The following is a 20,352-nucleotide window of genomic DNA, read 5'->3' as shown; positions in this document are numbered from 1 at the left end:
ACACACACACACGCATACAGCCATATATCTTTCTTGGTATATGTCATGACGACGGTGCCGGCCAAGTCACACCAACCGATGCACAATTTCTCTCTCCCTTTCCTAAAATGGGGCCAGAGAAGCCATGCCAATACCTACAACCGCTGCCGCCGGCTCCTATCTGACGCCACCACCACCAACCCTCACCGCCGCTCATCTCCTGCAACTGATTCCGAGTCCGACCACAACAATAATGGAAAATCTCTTTGCTCTCTTGACCGCAAGACTAAAGACAAGGGAACGACAGTCGACGACGAAAACGGAGGTGTATTCCTGGAAAGAGAGAATAACAGTAGCAAAGCAGCCGCTGACGGAGAGGTTAAGCCATGGAATCTGAGGCCGAGGAGGTCGGCGATCTCTAATGTTCCTAATCATAGGGTTCTGGCGGCGAGCAGTATGAAATCGCTGAGAGGTGTAGCGGCAGAGGAGGAGGAGGAGGATAATAATATGAAGAGGAAATTGTGGATCTCGTTATCGAAGGAAGAGATAGAGGAAGATGTGTATGCATTCACCGGATCAAAACCAGCTCGAAGGGCCAAGAAGAGGAACAAGACCGTACAGAAACAAGTTGACGTACGTTGATAAAGCTACTCGAAACTCTTTTTTCAGCTCTACTGATTTTGCGATGATTCCAAGTGTTTTTACTTTCTGCAGAATCTATTTCCTGGGCTTTACTTGGTTGGGATTTCGGCAGATTCTTATCGAGTTTAGAATGTTTCGGTAACTCCATTTTCTTTCCTTGAATTCTTGAGTTTTTCTACTTACATTTCTTGGTTTAGGAATACGGAAAATCAAAAAAAGAAAGCAACTTTCAGAGCAAAAATTTTCATTTTCTTTTAGGTGTTGATGATCATACACTTGCACTTGTTGCAGAGGTAGATATCTTGTACAAAAGGAATCAGTTGATTAAGAAGAAAATCTTGAAGGCATAATTAAAATGGTGTGTTGTTGTTAGGGACTTAGTTTTTGGATCTTTGATTATAAAGATGTGGAAATGACATATGAATCCACTTGCAAAAGCTATCTACTTCATTCAGCCATTTTTTATGATCAATTCCTCTTCAAGATTATAAGTTGTTTACTTGTTTTATGTATACAATGGTTGTGAACCTTACAAACTTAGTAGCATATTACATACATCCTCAAACAAACATTGCTTTTGCATCCTAAATTCTAGTTTATGAAATAAGTTTGTTGATTGGGTGATGTTTAGTTTAGATACAGGAACATACAAGAAGTGTCTGTTTGAAGCTTCTTATATACATACACACACACACACATATATATATATATATATATATATATATGATGATGATGATGATTCTTAACCTTGTATTATGGGTTGATGATGATGATTCTTAACCTTGTATTATGGGTAATGTGTGTTTCAAATTCTTATTCCTTTAATAACAACAGATTTCATTTGAAAGCAACATTCATATTGTTATGTAAGTTTATAATAGAATAGGTGTGTTTGATGGAAAGCATTTGGTTGTTGGGTGAATAGGTTGGTGCTGGATATATGTGAAGTTAATAACTACTGGAGTCTTAGGATGACTGCTACATCTGTGAATTTTGGTTATGTTTTGAATGTGGGGTATTGAATTGATGGATAATTGACCAACATTTTCAAACCCACCATCTTTTACAATTTTTTTTAAAACCCACCTCACCACCTTTAAATTAACCTGATGGGTAATGACTGAAAGATGCATTCCACATGTCAATTTTTTGACAGCCCTCAATGTTGCTGCTGATTCAGGCAACCACCCATTTTTTTACTTGTATAAATCAATGCACTTTTTTCTTGTTTTCTTGCTTTTGACCACAACACCCCCCAAATATGCTTTTTTTATCACATAAACGTTTACAAGGAATCCATCTAAGAGATATCAATTCCATGTGTACATCTACAAAACAGTTGGTGATGGATCGCAAATCTAGTGAGAGATGAGATGAGAAAGATGCAAACACAACCATCATCATTTTCTTGATTATATTTTTCAGTTTTCAAAGCAAAACAAATGCAATAATATGTGTTAGTATTATTTATGGTCTCAATAAATCCACCAACCAAAAACACGAAAACAGGCCTCCAATTATACAAAGTGATTATAATCTTGGGAACAACATAAAAAAAAAAATCAAGTGTTTTAATCAATTACCTGGTTCCATTTTTAGGTGTTTGGGAAGTTGATCTTCTAATTGACGCTATTCTCTGTAGTCTAATCTGCTCTCTGAATTTGGCTATGAATTCATCAGCTTTCTTATCCACATCTGGACCATTGTCACTGTAATCCACCATGTTTTCATTCTTCTTTGAAGCAAGTTCTACAAGCTCATCCTCCTCCTCCTCCTCCTCCTCTTCGCTTTCTTCAGAATCTTTTCCTGTTCCCATCTCAATCAATTCTTTCTTCTCTTCCGTTGGTGAACTCCCTCTTCTTTCTATGAAGCTTTCGATTTCTTTGTCATGTGATAAGTATTCATCGTATTCCGTTTCTCTTGGTATCCTGAATGATTTTGAGGTATTCCTTAGTCTTCTCCCCCTGTTCTTCAAATCCTCTGAGAAATCATTCGTCAAACTCCTTCTAAATAAATGAGTATTCATTCTGCTGTGTCTGTAGTTTAACTTTACCGGCTGGTGAGGTGGTGGAGGCGGAGGTGGAGGAGGCGGAGGAGGGATTGGTGAGAAAGATGAAGTCTTGTTTTTCCGGCCAACATCTTGAAGCAATTTGGATTGAATTTCAGAGGGATGGGTTTTGTCTTGGGATAAAAGATTTGTTGTTGATTGATATCTAAAAGCAGGTGGCTGTGGCTGTGATTGTGATTGTGATTGTGATTGTGATTGGATGAGATTGTAATTGTTAACTTCAGAAGAATCCTCCTCCATCCTCCCTGATCTTGATCTCCATGGTATGGGTGACCTGAAAACGATATTCTCTTCCGGTTTCGCCTCCGAGAATCGCCTCCTGGAGTTGGATCTAGCGAGCATGATGGAGGATTCAGAGACTCCACTCCGAACAGGTAAAAGCAGAGGCTTTTCAAGGCCATTATCAAGAACAGAGGTGGTCTCGTTAGCTACAACTACAATGGGTTCACCTCTATAATACTGAGAATTCCAGGTCTCAACCTTACTATTCTCCGATGGGGTTTCAGAATCATCATCAAAAACCGATGAAACTTGAAGCAATCTGGTGACATAAGACTGAGGGTTATCCTGTTTTTCCGTGGTTTCATCGTTGCTGCGTTTGCTGAAAAGACCATAAGAGACGGCAATTCCGACAAAGAGAAGTTGCAGAAGCTCCCAGCTTGTGGTGTTGATTGTGTGATTGATGAAACCGGGGGCTTCAGAAGGGAAGAATGGAAGAAGCAAAAGGAAAATAGACAAGAAGATGGCTTTATACAACAAGTGAGTGTAAAACTTAGTGGCGTTTGGAGGAACAAGTGGATTGTTGATGGATGTGGTTTCCGCCATTGATGGAGGTTCTGATTTGCAGAAGAAAGTTATAAAGATGTAGGTGAAGGTGAAGGAAGGAAGGAAGAAAAGATTTTGGAGGAATGAGTTGGTCTGAAGCTATATATGCTTTACTTCCTTTTTCGTTTTGACATTTATAACCCTGTAGAATTTGTGTAATTTTTATTGTAAAAAAAGTGTTAAGAGGTAAACTTAGTTAGAATTACAACAAGGTTTAGATTTGTATGAAGAATGAAGGAGGGGTGTTTTGGTAATAAAATGAAAGAAGAATAAAGCACAAGGGTGGGAGGTTGCTTGATTCTTCCTCCTCTTTTGGGATGCCTACGCTAGCTTTTATATATTTATATATATATATACATATTTATATATTTATATATATATATATACATATTTATATATTTATATATATATATATACATATTTATATATTTATATATATATACATATTTATATATATATATATACATATTTATATATATATATATATATACATATTTATATATATATAGGGGAGCGATCAAATGTAAACCACTTAATTTGTACAAACCGTGCAAACCGCATTCAACCAATCATAATTTTTCATTTTGTTCATTATTTTGTAATTATGAGAGGTTGATTAATCATTTTATTGTGGAGGGTGTTAATCATAGATATTATCATCTTCATTATTTTAATTTTAGAGAAATACATGAAACAATTTCATTAATGTTAGATAAATACATGAAACAGTTTCATTAATGTTAGAGAAATACATGAAACAGTTTCATTAAGTATTATATGAAACAATTTCACAACCATATATGAAACAACTTTATTAAAAAAGAATTATATGAAACAATTTCACAAGATTAAACAATTTCATGAAAAAATTTCATAAGATTAAACAATGAAATCGACAGATGAAGGTGGTTTGTACGGTTTACACAAATGAGAGCGGTTTTCATATGATCACTCCTCTCTCTCTCTCTCTCTCTCTCTCTCTCTATATATATATATATATATGGTTGGGTTCACGTGAGACCAAAGGTTTTTCGTGAGACCCGTAAGACCAATTTATGTTCATTGATCAAATTTATGAATTAATGATCTAATGGTTGCAAAGTTGCAAGGTGGCAATTTCGTAATTAGTGAGAAGTCTCGTGGCGTTTATAAATGTTCAGATCTGACGATTGTAAATCTAATCNTATATATATATATATATATATATATATATATATATATATATATATAGGGTTGGGTTCACGTGAGATCAAATGGTTTTCCGTGAGATCCATAAGACCAATTTATGTTCATTGATCAACTTTATAAGCTAATGATCTAATGGTCTAAAGTTGCACGGTGACAATTTTGTAATTATTGAGAAGTCTCGTGGCGTTTATGAATGTTCAGATCTGACGATTGTATATCTAATCCAATGGTTAAAATTTGGTGTTATGGGTCTCATGAAAAACCATTAGTCCCACATGATCCTAAGTCTATATATAAAATAGTAATTAAATTGAAAAAGAAAAAGAAAAAAGAAAAAGAAGAATGTGGATAGTTTACAAGTTTGGTATGCTTTCCTTGGCCTTGCAACACTTCTTTTTATGCTTAATTTCCTTACGTGTCATAATATCCACATTTTTAATATTTTTAATATATGAATGTTTTCCCAAACCGTCAATGAAACGTAGAGTTTGGATGGGTGTTTACGCGCAAAATGTTCTCTGACTCTATACATACATACGTGGTACTGGGTGGATGGTCTATCTGTCTTTAAGTGTCTATACATTCAAAACATAGAAAGGAAAGTTAAAAGACTGGTTATGTAATCTAGCTAGTAACATATCATATAGAAAACCAAAAGAAAAAGCCACAACAAAGATACCATACCTTGGTTCTTTGGTAAGGTTTAGATTATTAATTGAATAGAAAATTAAGGAACATGTAACCGTACAAATGGGTTTTGTCAGGTTTAAGAAAACCATAATAGGGTTATGTTTAGTACTTTTTTTTTAGAAAGGTATGTCTGAACTAATCGCGACAAACTATGGGAACGGAGACAATGGTTCTTTGTTTCAGAAACAGGTGAATTGGATCAGATCAAACAAATTAAAAGATTTTATAAATAAAAGAATACAGTAAATATCAGTCTTAAAAATGAGAAATTTTAAATATTTAGAAACAAAAAGAAAGATGGTTGATAGAGAATGAAATGGTAAAGAATTTTGATTTGGATGGTGATGAAAGAAAGGTAATGAAATGGAATCTTGTTTGGGCATCTTCACCTCCAAATTTCAACCATTTCTTTCACTTTTCACATTCTCCTTAATTCCATTTCTTTAATTCTAGCCCTACTTCTAAATCTACCTACTCCCTATATATTCTATTTAATTTAATAAAAATAAAATATTCTTTAAATAATTGTATGTTGGGTTAAACATTTTCACTACATACATTCCATTTTCCCCTTTAAAATATAATATTTATAAATAACAAATAAATTTATATATCCTCGTCATTTTTGGTGAGATTTAAAGCTTTGATTCCTTAAAAGACTAAAAATTCACATACCGTTACATCAAAGACCATTTGGTTCCAAAAAATTTAATCTCAAGATTTAATCAACCCATTTGGAGGCATGATGGAAAATAAGTGTTAAAATCAATCCACTAATTGAGTGTGTTCTCTTTCAATGATGCCATTAGGAATTAGTAATTGGTTTGGAAGCTTCTAACATATATCTTACTATTTTAAGATATTTGATAAAAACTCTTAAAAATAATTTTTTATGTATGAAGTATTGTTTATTGATGCATATTACTTAATATTCAAGATTATAATTAGAATGTGCATGAGTATATCTTATTAAAGCTTTATGTTTGAATTTGTATGACTAACTGCAGATAAACATAATCAAATACATGATAAACATTATTTTAAATATGAAAAATTTAAAATATAATTAAGATTATCATTGAGTTTTAACAGAATACTTAATTTTTATCTTAAAATAATATTTTATTAAATCAAAAATAAATTAGTTCATTTTTTTTTAACTTCGGTTATATTATAATAAAAAATTAAATTAAAGAAATTACACAAAAACGAAAACTTTTAAATAGTTAATCTGATACTAATATCACTTATTTTTTTTTTCAAAATTTTATAATATCTTCAAATTTATATTTCATTCAAAAATAAAAAAATTTATTTTCTTCAAAACCACATAAAATCGCATTATAACATCGATAGAGCCAAAATATAAAACGAAACATTGAAATCAAGATGCATCTCGTTGCATTGCACGAGTACCCTTCTAATACAACCATAACCTTGGGTCTAAACCAAACATTCATCTAATTTCCTTTTCTTTTATTCCAATTCAAAATTTTCAATCTCCCATAATTGTCACATACTTGGAGACGAACACTCTTGAGGTTGCGTTTGGTATATAGGACGGAACATGACATGATGGGACAAAACTCACTGTCCCACGGTTGGCACAACATGAGACAAAACAAAAACTCATTATCCCACGTTTGACACGACATGGGACAGGGACAGGGACAATAATAGGGATAAGATGGGATAACATGAGACAAAAGAGTTTCTTGTTCCGCCAAAATAGGTGGAACAAGATGGAACATAAACTAAAATATTACTAATCTTAATATGATATTTGTTTTAATAGTCATCATCGCTAATTTCGACCGCCGCCACCATCGACGGCCACCTCCACCACCGTCCATTGCCACCTGTACAACCACCATCAACCACCACCGTCCATTGCCACCACCACTACCACCGTTGGCCACCTCCAACTCCTCATCTACTACAACAACCTCATCCACAACGTCCACAACCACCATCGGCCCACCACCATTCATTGCCACCCCACCTCCACCATGACGACCACCACCACCACTATCTTCACTACATCAGCCACAAACTACCTCCTCCACCGTTGTCAATCGCCACCATCACCAACACCAAAATCCACCATCTTTATGTCATCTATAACCACCGTTGTCCACCAACCACCATTGTCTCTACCTCCATAACCATCGTTAGCCACCGACCACCACTGCCCATTGCCACTACTACTGCCGGCCACCACCTCCACCATAACCAAAACCACCTTCACCACCACCACTACTACCATCAATCATATTAATTTTTTCATTCAAATTTGGTACCATTATATATGTATGTATTCATTTATATGAAAATTATGTACAAATATTTATAAATCATATTCTTTACTTATTTACTTTATTTGTGTTAATTATAACTATTATATAATATTTAAAATCATCAAATAATTTTTGGGGGTTGTTTGTCTAGTTTTGTCTAGTCCAATCCTAATTGTACCAAACATAAAAAATACTCTTGCTCTGTCAAATCCTACCTATTTGTCTTGTCGAGTCTTATCCAATCATCTCTACATACCAAACGTTACCTGAATGAATAATAATGGTCATCTGATAAATTGTATATATAAAATATTGGATTGATTTGGTAAATTAAAAATAAGTTTGATTAGTATTCAGGGGAAAGCAACAATATTCCAAACCTTCAAATCAGGGCTTCAAAATTCCCGATCTTTGTCATTTCTGATTCAGCTTTCCTGCTGCTGCTGTTTAGGCTTTGCTTGCAATAAGACGTTTTTGATTTCCTTTTCACTGCAAGGCTACCCAAGTCTGTGATTTGTCTGATTAGGGGGATTATTATGGAGTATGTTGAAGATATAAAGCTGTCTGATTCTAGGAGGGTTCTGGTAGGAGCAGGTGCCCGTGCCTTGTTCTACCCTACACTTGTATACAATCTTGTTAGAAACAAATTGCAGGCGGAGTTTCGGTGGTGGGATCAGATTCAGGAGGTATTCTTTAACACATTTCATTTGTCTTGACCTATTTTTCGTTTTGCTCTTGTTGTTTCTCATACATACATGGTATTTGTGTTGTACTTCTAATATGGTTATATCCAGTTTCTTTTGCTAGGTGCTGTTCCATTTCCTAGTGATGTCAAACGACTCAAGGACCTTGGCGTTCGTGGAGTGATCACCCTCAATGAGCCATATGAGACTTTGGTCCCTACATCCTTATACAAAGTAATCCTCTTTGTTACAATGATTGGCATGCCATATGCTTGTGTCTCTGTCTCTGTGTGTGTGTTGGAGTCCTAAATCGGTTAGTCACAGACCGACCAACCAACCAACCTGAATATATGTAGGGTCTCTCTTCTCTATACAAGGGATCTTTTAGATAGAAAATTAAGGGTTTCACATATTACACCCAATCTACTTCTAGTTGGTGGAGTGTTTTTTGTTGCAAGAAATGCTGTCATGTACTTAGATTTGTTTTATTCTAATCATGTGGCGCTTACCTCCTTGCTAGTGTGATCCTTTTTGGGGTTCTAAGTTTTCTTTCATTTGTCCTCGACCTTCTTTGTTATATAGATGGTCTTATTTGGTTGTAATCTATTGATTTGTATAGGCTCATGGTATTGATCATTTAGTGCTTCCAACAAGGGACTACCTATTTGCTCCATCAATTGATGACATATGCCAAGCTGTAAACTTCATCCATGGTAAAGAAAATCATCTCAAAACTGCATGCTCTCCGTTTCTTTTCTTGTTTGTCATATGTTAAATGCCAAGGAGAACAAACTTAGACGCCTCCTCTTCAGCCGAAGTTGTTATATTTGATTCTTGTTGGGGGTTCCTGCATGAGCTAACAGGATGTATATAGCTTTTAACCTTGTTCTCTTGTAAAGGGAAAACACTTCTCAAGCAGGCTACGTATGTCCATTGTAAAGCTGGTCGTGGACGTAGCACAACCATTGTGATATGTTATTTGGTAAGTTTTCATTGATGTGCATGTGTATCTATAGGAATTTTCATTTCTTTTTCTTCATTTATGCTTTATTCATCTTACAGGTTCAGCATAGGCATATGTCCCCAGATGTTGCCTATGCATTCGTAAGGTCAATTCGGCCTAGGGTTCTCTTGGCATCTGCTCAGCGGCAGGTATGTTAAGCTTAGATTTGCACATTTTGTGATTAATGTTTCTATGCTTATTGTTTTAAAATTTGTAACTTTCTCGGTTTGTTCTGAATTTATTACTCTTAAAAAATTATCTTGGGGTGGTAGTTCTCCAGTAATAGTACTTTTAACTTAATAAGTAGATGATCAATCAGTACTTTGCCATAACTCAAAAGACATGATGTTGACATTGCCAGATGCCATCACTCTTTCTATTTGGTCCCTTGAAAGTTGTTTGATTTGCTGCATATTGTAAGATAAAGATCCTCAATAGAAGACAAAACGAAAGAATCTTATGGGCTCAATCCAATAGCATCAATTTAGTTGTAATGTAGATAATGTGAGTAGGTAAGTTTGGCCAGGAGAAAAAGGGAATTGTTGCAATCTTCATGTGATTGTGAGTAACCGTGAAAAGGCAGTTTGTTACGTAATGCAGGCAGTCCAGGAATATTACCATCTGAAAGTGAAGAAATCGCAAATTTCAAGCAATATTTGGTCAGGTAGCACGAGGATTTTGAGACCTCTGAGGTTGTTTCCGTATGCAGATGTGTTCACATTTGATGACGGTTCTGTAGTTGTGATAACTAAAGCTGATGTTGATGGATATAAGGATGAACGGCATGGTTCAGATATGAGTTTGGTTTTCCGGGTTTCGAAGACTGCTTTGGCCACGTTTTCTAGGCTGTGGGTCAGCAGCAAGATGTCAGGCGTTAGGCTGGTAAATTGGAACAAATGCTCAAAAGCCAGTGATGAAATGAGCATAAACATCCATCTCTGTTAAAGACTGTAAATGCATACAAGAGGATCCACTGGTTTGTGTACATATTCTTGCTTTGATTTTTTAACAATGATTAGAGAAAACTTGTAATGAATACTATATGTATATAAGTTTGCATATTTGAAGTATATTTGTAATTTTTCAGTTCTGATGATTTGTATGTTTCATCCTAAAAGCTGTGCTGTTACCCTCTTTCATCAAATTACCTGCTAGAGAAATATTTAACATTGGGGCCTTCCACCACTTCGACTGATGCGGACGCGATTATCTTGCAAAATTTTAAATGCTTTATGATAGATGTTGAATGACAGACATGAATTTTAAAGGCTTTGTTTATTAGTGTTAAGCTTAATAGGACTCATAAACAAAAACTTTCAAAATCTATACAAACAGATTAACCCACACAGATAACTTTATCCATACAGGACTTAATAGAAAGCCAACCAAACAGCTCCTTAACTATAACAGTTAATTATATTATTGTTGAAGTCAAGTATACATCTTGGAATAAGCCTGCAGCATTTGCATTCTCACCACCCTTAGACTTTTATGAAATACTTATGACCAACACAATAACATGTCATCATGCACAAGTGGTACAATACATACAGTTTACTGTATCTCATCAATCTTCTCAAACCAAACTCACTTTGCCCACTATTAGTATTACTATTACATTTGAATGCATCTTCTTTCTGTCGGTTGCCTCAACCAAGCTTCATTTCAACAGTATCATTGGTTTAACTCCATGTAGATCACCAAAAAAACCTTTTAACTGATGCTGGCCATGTATAAGAAGATGAATATCCTTCAAATCCTGCTTCCTTCCTGCTCTTCCTCTGCAACTGTAACTGTGAGATTCTAATGTCTGCACTTTCCTTCAAGTAAGGGATAACATGCTTTTTCACATCATCTTCCGAAATCCCAAGATGATTTCCTGAGACGTTGATGAACTTCACTCTTCCAGCATCATCCAGTGTTTTCAGACCGATCCAATCTTCAATGTAAAGCTTGGTCTGTGATTAAGAACAAGAACTTTTTAAACTTCAGAAAATTGGCATGAGACTGCAGTTACCATGAAGTCACTGCAGGACGGAAGGCGCATTCCCACTACTTGAAAGACTTGTATCACTTACATTTTAATGCCATTGGGAAGTTTAAGATGTGGCAAATCAACAAGATGGGTAAGACTAGATAAAAGGTCATAACAAGTTACATATCAAAGTCGCTGGTTGGATTTGAGCTTCTTGACCCCAAAACAGTACTCTTCTTTATAATATGATCAAATCCAGTTTGATTGTCGGCTAATCTTATTTGTTTCTTTAGAATCCAAACTTTGAAAATCATAATCAAGATGAGCTAATTTATATTCTAAAATGGGGTGATTTTGCCAATTTCTTTTAACATGGATCTCTCTCTCTCTCTCTCTCTGTCTCTCTCTTTCCCTCACACACACACACACAAGTTTTACAATCAGTGGTATCAATTCTGGACCAGCAATAACCAATTCAGGTTCTGTATCATCTTACCTAAAATTAAATATAGTACCTGTTGTGGAGTCAACACTGGACTGAACTTTCCATCAGGAAAATATCCAAACCAAGCAGTTTCTTTAGGTATCAATACCGTGTCCTGCTCAAACTGTCAGGACAACCAAAGCAGCAGGACATAAGCATGAAGTAGAAGATTTGGGAAAAGGGAAGATGGAAAAGAGTGAAAATTTCCTACGTACCATGATAAGCACCAGATTTTCTAAGCTGCTAAATCGCTCCTTGTATGTGGAGTTTCGCTCTTCAGGAATTTCATTGTTAAGCTTTGGAAGAAATCTGCAGTGTTGTAAGTAGGCATCCATGTTCTAAAAACAAAGAATGAACCCTGTCACGAGATCTCAAGAGAAATAACGAAAACAACCGTAGCATATTTGACAGAGGCTGTTCCAATTAAGGAAGGTGATAGGTAGCACGATCTACCAAAATCTTGTGTAAATTTTCTTATGCAGTTCCTGTTCATTGCTATTTTTTTAAAACTTCATCCATCCTTCTTTTCATACGAAGTACATATAAAAGCTTGACTACAGAACGTGTGAGCAACAATGACCATTCCCAAGGTAAGAGAAGGAAGGGAGAGGGAGAGGAGAGAAAATTTTCTTATGTTTAATCCTATGGCCAAAGGACCTTTGGCCCAGCGGTCTCCAGTAACCCACCCTTTCTAAGGGCTTCAACCTCACCAAAGGTGAGAAGTGTATGTGAGTTTCATTTGCCATATATAAATATTATATTCTTCAAAAAGATATCCTGTAATATAGGTAAGTGCAGGGCTCACATTTGGCAATTTGAGATAACCACTGGGGGCCAAGTGTTCCTGCACAAATCAGTCAACATTATTAGCATAAAATATGGCAGTAAACCATCTTTGTGAAGCGATCATATGGCAAACAGTGTAACTCAAACCCCTTTTGGATGCATACTACCTGGATATAATCACTATAAACCTCTGACTTGATAAGTGCATCTGCTATCATGCAGAAAATGCCAGACTGTAAAACATGAATACCTTTCAAAATGAGTGAGAATTAAAACAATTTAAGAAAAAACTTAAGGAAAACGAACTAAACGAGTTTCTCAGATGTTCTACATGCATAGCCATACCAAGCGAATGGCAACATGCTAAAAAATTATAGTGTTGATCTACAAGGAGACATAAAAAAAGACATTTAACATATTTAGGCTAGAGAAAAGGCCAATTAAAAAGGCATAAGAAGCATAGAACCAGAAGCATAAATAACCCTGCAGATGTAGGTGTAGGTTCAAGTGTAGGTATGAGTATGGCTGTATATACATACTTGAGGGGGGAGGGGGAGAGACCATGTTACATTTCAGATTATAAACTACTGATGAATCATTGCCAACACTTTATTCAAACAGGAGAAGCTTCCCATATATTAAATGAAAGTTGACTAGTTAAACTTTCAGGTGATGAGGCCATTGACGATTGATAGACACCATACACCATAAGAAATTAAAATCCAAGAAAGGATGACAAAAGGCATGCAGCAGTCCCCTTCAATTTCTCATCAAGCATGATGGCTACAAAGTAATTCAGTTTATAACTTTGTCTCTCCACAAACATCTTACACCATTTTTATCTTAATTCTTAACTTTCATATCTCAGCAAAAGGGAGCACTTACACCACAAAGCGGCACAGAGGCTGTACCAGCATGAGGTCCTCCTAAGGAGATTAAATTCTTAACCTGTCTTGGAGAAAAGTACAATTAAACAAAAACATAGTAATGTTAAATGATGTATATAAATGAAAAGAACATGACCATATTGTGTGAAGTGATATCCAAAAATGAATGCAACATGACCATATTGACCTCTTCCTTCCAGGCCTTTACCTACCTATCTAAACCCCCCCCCCCCCCAAAAAAAAAAATACAAGAAAAGGTTCCCCCTTGAACTTGTTCATCCAAAAAATATATATGCTGGAAATGAGCAATATAACCATGAACAATTGGAGCCTCACTTATCCATACTATACTATAAAGCATTTGAGTTATTGTTCTTAGAAAATCTTAATTTTTCAAGAATACAACTATTAAAGCATTAACTAAAATCAATAATGCACACAAAATCTTTCAGTTATTTTAATATTCTGTAAGCAATAAGAATGGAAGCTTGAAGGGTTCTGGAAACCCATATTTCCCTTCCCAAATGAACGGATCAAGTTTTGGAAGCTCCATAAATTTACCTCATTCGTTTAAAATCTAAATTATCTTTAATACTATTAATTTTTTAATCAAACAAATTATACAAAAAAAGAGTATTTATTCTCTTTAATTTGATACCCATATTGATATATACTTTTTCCAAAAAATTTAACCACATTTTCAAAACTTCGTTCACGAATATATTCATATGCGAGTTAAAATCTCTTAAAATTCAAGTTTACAACTTATTACTGCACACGTACAGGTTCATAGAGCTCCACCATTGGACTCCATAAAATTAACTAATAGCCAATAAACATGTTCAAATACAAGATAAGAGCGCTATCAAAACGCCAGAATACTGCATACAACTGATAAGCAACCAAAGACTCTCTCGCTCTCTCAAACCCACACAAAACCATAAATAAATTTGAGAGAGACATAGAACAAAACAAAACATGAATTAGGATCGAGGGTTCGAGTTATCGGCTTTAGAATTGAGATTTATCGGGTGCACTTCTAGTCAAAGTAATGCATGCAGTCCTTGATCAGTTGAAGTATGCATAAATTGCTTGGGAGGGATGAGCACAGGGACAATATTATTTAACTGCAAAGTCTATCTTCACTGTAAGCAAGAGGGCAGCTAAGTTGATAGACGAATTTGTAATGAATGGTAACTTACATGTTACTTAACAAAAGTTTGATGTACAAGGACCCTATATGTGCCAGCTAGCACAAATCTTACGTTCGAGACTAGAGTCCATACCCCCAATCCATTTGGAAAAGAGCAAAAAAACTAGCTCGTTCCTCCCCATATCCAGAGGCTGCTTATAGCAAGCCACTTATGAAGAAATGTCCCAAGCCTTGTATGTCTAACACCACTACACTTCGCAAGTTGCACATAATCAAATTTCTATTGGCGTCATTTTTATAGGGCTAACTAGTTTAGTGCCTTCTTGTAGAGCCTATAGATTCCCTCCACTACTCTGGTGTTGGACATGCAACATAAGTCTACATATGCAAAGTTTTTAGACTATTTACAATTTGAAAGAAGAAAAATGTGGAACTTGCTCAAATAGAGTTCTGAAAAGCATCAAACCATGACGAGTACTTTTAGGAGGCAAAAATGTTGCTTAACATGAACAAAGGAATTCAAAATTAAACTAGATGAAAGAGCCAAGTGTCAACAAAAAAGTGAGAAGATTCCTAGAAAATGTGTGTACATTATTGATTTATCTAAGTTGACTTGACCTCTCTAGGCTTCTACTTGGTCTACAAAAAACTGACGAATGCATAAGACTGAAATCTCCAAACTAAAATCATAAAGTTATTCTCATTTCTATCTTCATCCTGGATGGATAAATGAATAATACACATGATGACAACAAAATTAATTTTATTTTAATTGCTTGCAGCGACAAAGAGAAAACAAGAAGAAGGGCCAGGAAGGTGGGACTGTTAAGAGAAGAGATCTATGGCATGGTGCTTACAACTTTAACTTTGTGTGCGCATGCACAATGCAATGACGAGCAAGTGTTCTTAACTTATTAGAGAAAGCACTAAACTAGGGGAAAAAGCTTTACTTGCCTGAGGTCCGCCATCACAAAATTCTACTACACCTCGGCCTATTAAATTACCCTGTATGCAGAGGGGAAATTAGATAAAAGAACAGCACTGGATATTGAAGAAAGTAAGGACCAATTAAGCATAAATACTAAAAAAAGGAATGAAGAGTAAAGATTGAATTATCAAAGTAACAGTTTAACAAAGCCATATAAATAAATTCAAGACAGTGTTTGAAATTTGACATAATCATGAGAAAGCACGAGATACCAGAAAATGATGAGACATTGAGCATAATGACTTGAATTACTACAAGCATAACAATCTTAGACGTGCACAAAAATTCCTATAACATGCACATATGCCATTTTACATACATTCAATTGTTTGAGGCAAGAAATTGTGCTATATTCCACAGATCTAGAACGTCCAATCATGCATGTCCCCAATTACATTGATGAAAAAAAGAAAAAAATGAGCTTGATATAAACACGCAGCCAGATTAAAGTATAGATCCCTACAATAGGATGGTCCATGAAGAGAGTTAAAAACAGAGGTGTTGGCCACAAATTAATTGATTTGCAGGATATATTTGGTGCATTGGTGAAGATTAAACTAACATCTGCTACTCTACAATATGTGATTTTTAAGATAATGTCCGTAGCTCATACTTGAAGAACTAACAGTAAATGTATCGAGTAAATATACATTATGTTGGCAAGGTTTACATTTAAGACATTCCAACCTTCAACCACATACACACAAGACTGTAAGGGAAAGAGAAAATATGGCATTTGGACCACCAAGGATCAACATATATTCACTTGTAGGCAAGGGGATAAGAGAAAGAGACTAGATGGAAAACCACCGAGGATCAACATATATTCACCGAGTGTCATCATTTAGCAAAGAATAAAAGGGTAAGAAGAAAAGATAAGAAGGTAGAAAAACAGATAAATAGAAAACATAAGGTCGTCGAAAACAAGAAAAACTAAGGACCGTTGTCCATCAAAAGAAAGAAAAAAGAAAAACAAGACACCAATCAGAAAATGGCAATCAGTACCAGCAACTGGATATGAGAAACAACAAGTGGCTCCGAAGACCAGGACTTAAAAAAATTAATTAAGGTATATGAAGGTATGAACCAGGTGTAATATCTATCCTGTTATTTAGGGTTTAAATGGGCAAAGTAAGAGGTATCACTATCCAGTTATGATAAGTGTTCATTTTGCAGTTCTTTTCCTTTTAGGTAACAGTTGGTTCTGATATCCCACAAACCAAATCATTCAGGTATTCATGAGATGCTCCAACGAGGTTAGTAATTAAGCACTACACTGGAGTAATGGCAAGCTATATGATGTCACTATAGCAGGGTAGTATCTCTCTCTTCATCTGCTTATTAGCTAATGTATAACATCACAGCAACAAAAGTGGTTAGGAATATGCGCCCCTCTCCCAGCCTGGATCCAGCCAAGGGAACCATGCTATATAAGCATGATAAAGTACTTTGCAAAAAGAGAATAGAGCAATGACAAGGTGGATGTTGCATATCATGTACGTTATGTAATCTGCAAACAGTTGATCTAGATAGTCACCTGGGAGAGCCCAACTATGTTGTAACCATCATTGAGTTCTTTCATTTTCTTCACCTGAAGGGGCAACCATTAACTAGTAAGTTAAGGCAGCCTCAAAAACCAGGCAAACAAACTGACAAGAGAAGAAAGAAAGAAGACAATCATTCTGCATAGATATCTCTACCTTCTCGCAGACAACTTGAGTCTGAAAAAATAAGACAATTTCGATAAGTAGATTATAAAAACATGAGTACTTGCTAGTTAACATCCTCTGAAGGACTATCATGGTCAGTTCTACCTGTTCTAGCAGGGGCATAAACCAGGAATCCCATGCTCCATCTCCAATCTCACTACAGATGGCAAGAATAACATGGCACCAAAGAATCAAATGTACATTGAGCTTAGCAAGTTGCAAACAGAAAAAAGAAAAAAGAATTATAACTGCATGCACAAAATCCCAGAATCAAGGTCATTCATTGTAGAATCAAAACAGTAACTCCTTTAAATCAGTATATGTGAAAGTACCATGATCAAGAAAGTCCAAATCAAGTAATATTAAATTGACTACATGCAATACAGCTTCAAAAGAATTGGGAGTACCAAAGAGACTTTGGCCTAGCGATATCCAGGCCTTTGTTCTTCCAGGAGGTCAATGGTTCAAACCTCACCAAAGGTGAGAAGGGGGTGTGAGTTCATTTGTTGTATATAAATTTATATACTTCAAAAAAGAAGAATTGGGAGTATTAGGGGGGAGAAAATAAGTGGTATATCATATGAGATCATTCACAACCACCACTTTCCAAACAGAAAATGGCTAATAACGTCTTGTGCCCAGCCTGTATCATAGAAGTTGCATGCCAACAGCGGTTTGGCTTTGTTGCCCATATATTTTGGCTTGGTACCGACTCTTTATGATAAGCAACTAAAATATTTTATTTGAAAGATATTAAGGTCAAAGTCCTTTAACGGCATAACATGTCTGAGACTGTCTATTCACATTACAAGATGCTACATTAAAGGATGATCAGATAACTTCTAAATAAACAGAAATATTAACCCATAAGATAAATCAGCCTTACATGCAAAATCCTTCAGATTTGGACATGTCACTCAGTTCCTGGGTGAACTTGGTCATTCCTCTATTTGAACATTGATCTCCAATTCCTGTCATAGAAATTCAGATGCTAGTTATCAACTGAGAGCTATCCTCAGAAACCAAGAAGAGAGAGTTAATGTGGAAAGTGTTTTCAAGAAATATGACTTTCGAGCTATAGCGGACATAAGTAGGGTAAGTTTTATCTTAAGAGAAAAAACAATAAGTTGAGTTAAAACCAATATATATTTCCTAAAAATGAGACAATTTCACCATAACTAAGTGATGTTTTTTTGTATTCACCACGAATGCTCATCACAAAGTTCCAGGTGAAACCCGAATACACTTGCAAAAATTGGAGAGAGCTGGTACATTGCCTTGCATTTATGAACAAGTGCAAAACTGGGACTAGTGACATTGATATGAATCAATTGGCAAAATCAAGATTAGCGGCCAAAAATACCACTAATCGGATGCTTATTAAAATAAACCCTGGAATTCGAGACCCAGTAATCTCCAATGTCTACGACAAGAATCAAAATACTAGAATGAATGCAAACAATGGGGTGGCCGGTCCCTTAAATAAAGCCGTACCCTAATCCTAAAAAATAGGAAAACATATTTATCCTAATAAACTAATTAATATCTATCCTAATCAACTAATTAAGATAATTAAGAATAAGTAAATTGCAAACAGCCCCCCTCTACTTGTTTCCTGCCTCTCTTTTGCGAAGCTGATACATCCGACCCCAGTGCGGGTCGGGCTGAGACGTATCATTACCCCCGCCTCGAAAATTCACCTTGTCCTCAAGGTGAAAGCCAGGGAACTGCTCCACCACCTGAGTGTACCGACACCTCCATCGCATCCAAGTGCGCGTGAGTTTCCGGTATTACCTCTTCCCCCTCATCATCTTCATCATCCATTAACATGATCCGCAGGGATTTCTCGGGGCAACGGTGTCCGGGTGTGAACTTCCCATCGCATCGAAAACATAAGCCCTTAGCCCGTTTATCCGCCAGTTCCGAGTCTGTCATCCGTTTAAACGGCTGCTCGTTACCCCCTGTTGTCGGTCGTTGGGTTCCCGTTGGTGGGGCGGCAAGCGGCCGTGAGCCCCCCACTCCGCTCCGCACTGGCTGACTTTTGTTTTCCCCTTTTTCCACGTTCCCATTGCTGACAGTTTTATTTTCATCCACCATCAGAGCTAGTTGGATCGCCTGGTCTAAGTCCATTGGTTGAAGCAACCTCACGGAAGTTCGTAGCTCCGGTTTCAACCCTWTTAGGAATGTACCCTGCATAATCTTCTCAGGAATACCCCTTAGCTGTGCCGATACTATTTCAAATTTCCCTATATACTCGCGTGCCGACCCTTCCTGTTTAATTGCCAAAAATTGTTCGTATAGGTCCCCTTCCTGAGATGACTGGAACCGCGCCAACAACCGGTTTTTTAATCCTTCCCATTGACGAAAAGGATGCCTATCATCACTCCATCGGTACCATGCAAGGGCCTGTCCCTCCAACCCCAACACTGCCGCTCTCAACTTCTCCCCCGTAGTAACAAATCCCTGAACGTCGAAAAATCTTTCCATGAGGTACACCCACCCATATGCATCAGTTCCATCGAACAACGGCATCTTCAGCTTACGAAGACGGTGGTCCGCCCCCGGCACCCACCCCCGTTCCCCCGAAGGTCCTGAGCCCCTTCCATACCCACTGCCAAACGGCCTTTCAGTCTCAGAWRAAGCAAACGTACTTGACTMCGGAAAAGGAATTTCCTGAGTGCCGATGGGCCTGTTCGGTTCCCTGGCCGTACTGYTGGTTGCATGCCAAGGCGGCTGGGGCGCCCCATTCTCATCAAAAATCGGATTCGATTGATGCATTATGGGCCGTGTGGTGCAATCGGTGAAGATTGGCGATGGCACGGCTGCTGTCGGCGGTGGTGGTGGCTTTAACGCCTGGAACTGTTGCAACATGACCTTCATCATCTCCGCATGTCGCTTCTCCATTTCAGTGCGCAACGATTCCACGGTGGTCTCCAAGTTTTCGAACCGCTCCGTCGTCTCAGCGTGGAACTGTTCGACGGCAGCCTTCTGTTGG

At 36.7% G+C, this 20,352-nt stretch overlaps 4 protein-coding genes across 7 annotated transcripts in view; 2 read left to right on the top strand and 2 right to left on the bottom strand.

The window, feature by feature from the left end:
- Positions 1 to 7: 7 nt before the first annotated feature.
- On the top strand, positions 8 to 1,228 carry LOC112528383. Of its 2 annotated transcripts, none has more exons than XM_025139401.1 (3): positions 8 to 612; positions 694 to 759; positions 880 to 1,228. In XM_025139401.1, exons 1-2 carry the CDS (start codon positions 46 to 48, stop codon positions 748 to 750), a joined length of 624 nt encoding a protein of 207 aa, XP_024995169.1. In that variant the 5' UTR covers positions 8 to 45; the 3' UTR covers positions 751 to 759; positions 880 to 1,228. The 2 variants fall into 2 exon arrangements, with proteins under 2 accessions (XP_024995169.1, XP_024995168.1); XM_025139400.1 differs by having other exon boundaries at positions 913 to 1,226.
- Positions 1,229 to 2,055: 827 nt separating this feature from the next.
- LOC112528236 lies at positions 2,056 to 3,764 on the bottom strand. Its single transcript, XM_025139212.1, has one exon. It carries the CDS (start codon positions 3,512 to 3,514, stop codon positions 2,201 to 2,203), a length of 1,314 nt encoding a protein of 437 aa, XP_024994980.1. The 5' UTR covers positions 3,515 to 3,764; the 3' UTR covers positions 2,056 to 2,200.
- Positions 3,765 to 8,102: 4,338 nt separating this feature from the next.
- On the top strand, positions 8,103 to 10,492 carry LOC112527796 (putative dual specificity protein phosphatase DSP8). Of its 3 annotated transcripts, none has more exons than XM_025138601.1 (6): positions 8,103 to 8,375; positions 8,484 to 8,606; positions 8,992 to 9,085; positions 9,272 to 9,354; positions 9,435 to 9,524; positions 9,976 to 10,492. In XM_025138601.1, exons 1-6 carry the CDS (start codon positions 8,226 to 8,228, stop codon positions 10,318 to 10,320), a joined length of 885 nt encoding a protein of 294 aa, XP_024994369.1. In that variant the 5' UTR covers positions 8,103 to 8,225; the 3' UTR covers positions 10,321 to 10,492. The 3 variants fall into 3 exon arrangements, with proteins under 3 accessions (XP_024994369.1, XP_024994370.1, XP_024994371.1); XM_025138602.1 differs by having other exon boundaries at positions 10,085 to 10,203; XM_025138603.1 differs by having other exon boundaries at positions 9,959 to 10,061.
- A 280-nt stretch (positions 10,493 to 10,772) lies between these two features.
- Positions 10,773 to 20,352, bottom strand: part of LOC112527368 (palmitoyl-protein thioesterase 1-like) — an 11,754-nt gene continuing 2,174 nt past the window's right edge. The window contains exons 2-12 of the mRNA XM_025137978.1: positions 18,244 to 18,328; positions 17,463 to 17,514; positions 17,349 to 17,369; positions 17,186 to 17,239; positions 15,615 to 15,665; positions 13,506 to 13,568; positions 12,788 to 12,853; positions 12,640 to 12,678; positions 12,050 to 12,172; positions 11,866 to 11,958; positions 10,773 to 11,333 (exon numbers count right to left, since the gene is read on the bottom strand). Of these exons, the coding sequence (XP_024993746.1) occupies positions 11,073 to 11,333; positions 11,866 to 11,958; positions 12,050 to 12,172; positions 12,640 to 12,678; positions 12,788 to 12,853; positions 13,506 to 13,568; positions 15,615 to 15,665; positions 17,186 to 17,239; positions 17,349 to 17,369; positions 17,463 to 17,514; positions 18,244 to 18,328 (908 nt within the window). The 3' untranslated portion in view covers positions 10,773 to 11,072. The remainder of the gene's footprint in view (positions 11,334 to 11,865; positions 11,959 to 12,049; positions 12,173 to 12,639; positions 12,679 to 12,787; positions 12,854 to 13,505; positions 13,569 to 15,614; positions 15,666 to 17,185; positions 17,240 to 17,348; positions 17,370 to 17,462; positions 17,515 to 18,243; positions 18,329 to 20,352) is intronic.

This window comes from Cynara cardunculus (genome assembly GCF_001531365.2).
Source record: "Cynara cardunculus var. scolymus isolate 2C chromosome LG 15, CcrdV1, whole genome shotgun sequence".
NCBI lineage: Eukaryota > Viridiplantae > Streptophyta > Magnoliopsida > Asterales > Asteraceae > Cynara > Cynara cardunculus.
The sequence above is the reverse complement of the archived record's forward strand: the minus strand, read 5'-3'. Positions and strand labels throughout refer to the sequence as shown.

What these genes read in the sequence shown, in the direction of transcription:
- LOC112528236 (XM_025139212.1), bottom strand. Translation starts at nt 3,514, where the DNA reads ATGGCGGAAACCACATCCATCAACAATCCACTTGTTCCTCCAAACGCC.
- LOC112527796 (XM_025138601.1), top strand. Translation starts at nt 8,226, where the DNA reads ATGGAGTATGTTGAAGATATAAAGCTGTCTGATTCTAGGAGGGTTCTG. An exon ending in AGCTGTAAACTTCATCCATG is followed by an intron (nt 9,086 to 9,271) that starts GTAAAGAAAATC and finishes TCTCTTGTAAAG; the next exon opens with GGAAAACACTTCTCAAGCAG. An exon ending in CCATTGTGATATGTTATTTG is followed by an intron (nt 9,355 to 9,434) that starts GTAAGTTTTCAT and finishes TTCATCTTACAG; the next exon opens with GTTCAGCATAGGCATATGTC.
- LOC112528383 (XM_025139401.1), top strand. Translation starts at nt 46, where the DNA reads ATGACGACGGTGCCGGCCAAGTCACACCAACCGATGCACAATTTCTCT. An exon ending in CCGTACAGAAACAAGTTGAC is followed by an intron (nt 613 to 693) that starts GTACGTTGATAA and finishes TACTTTCTGCAG; the next exon opens with AATCTATTTCCTGGGCTTTA.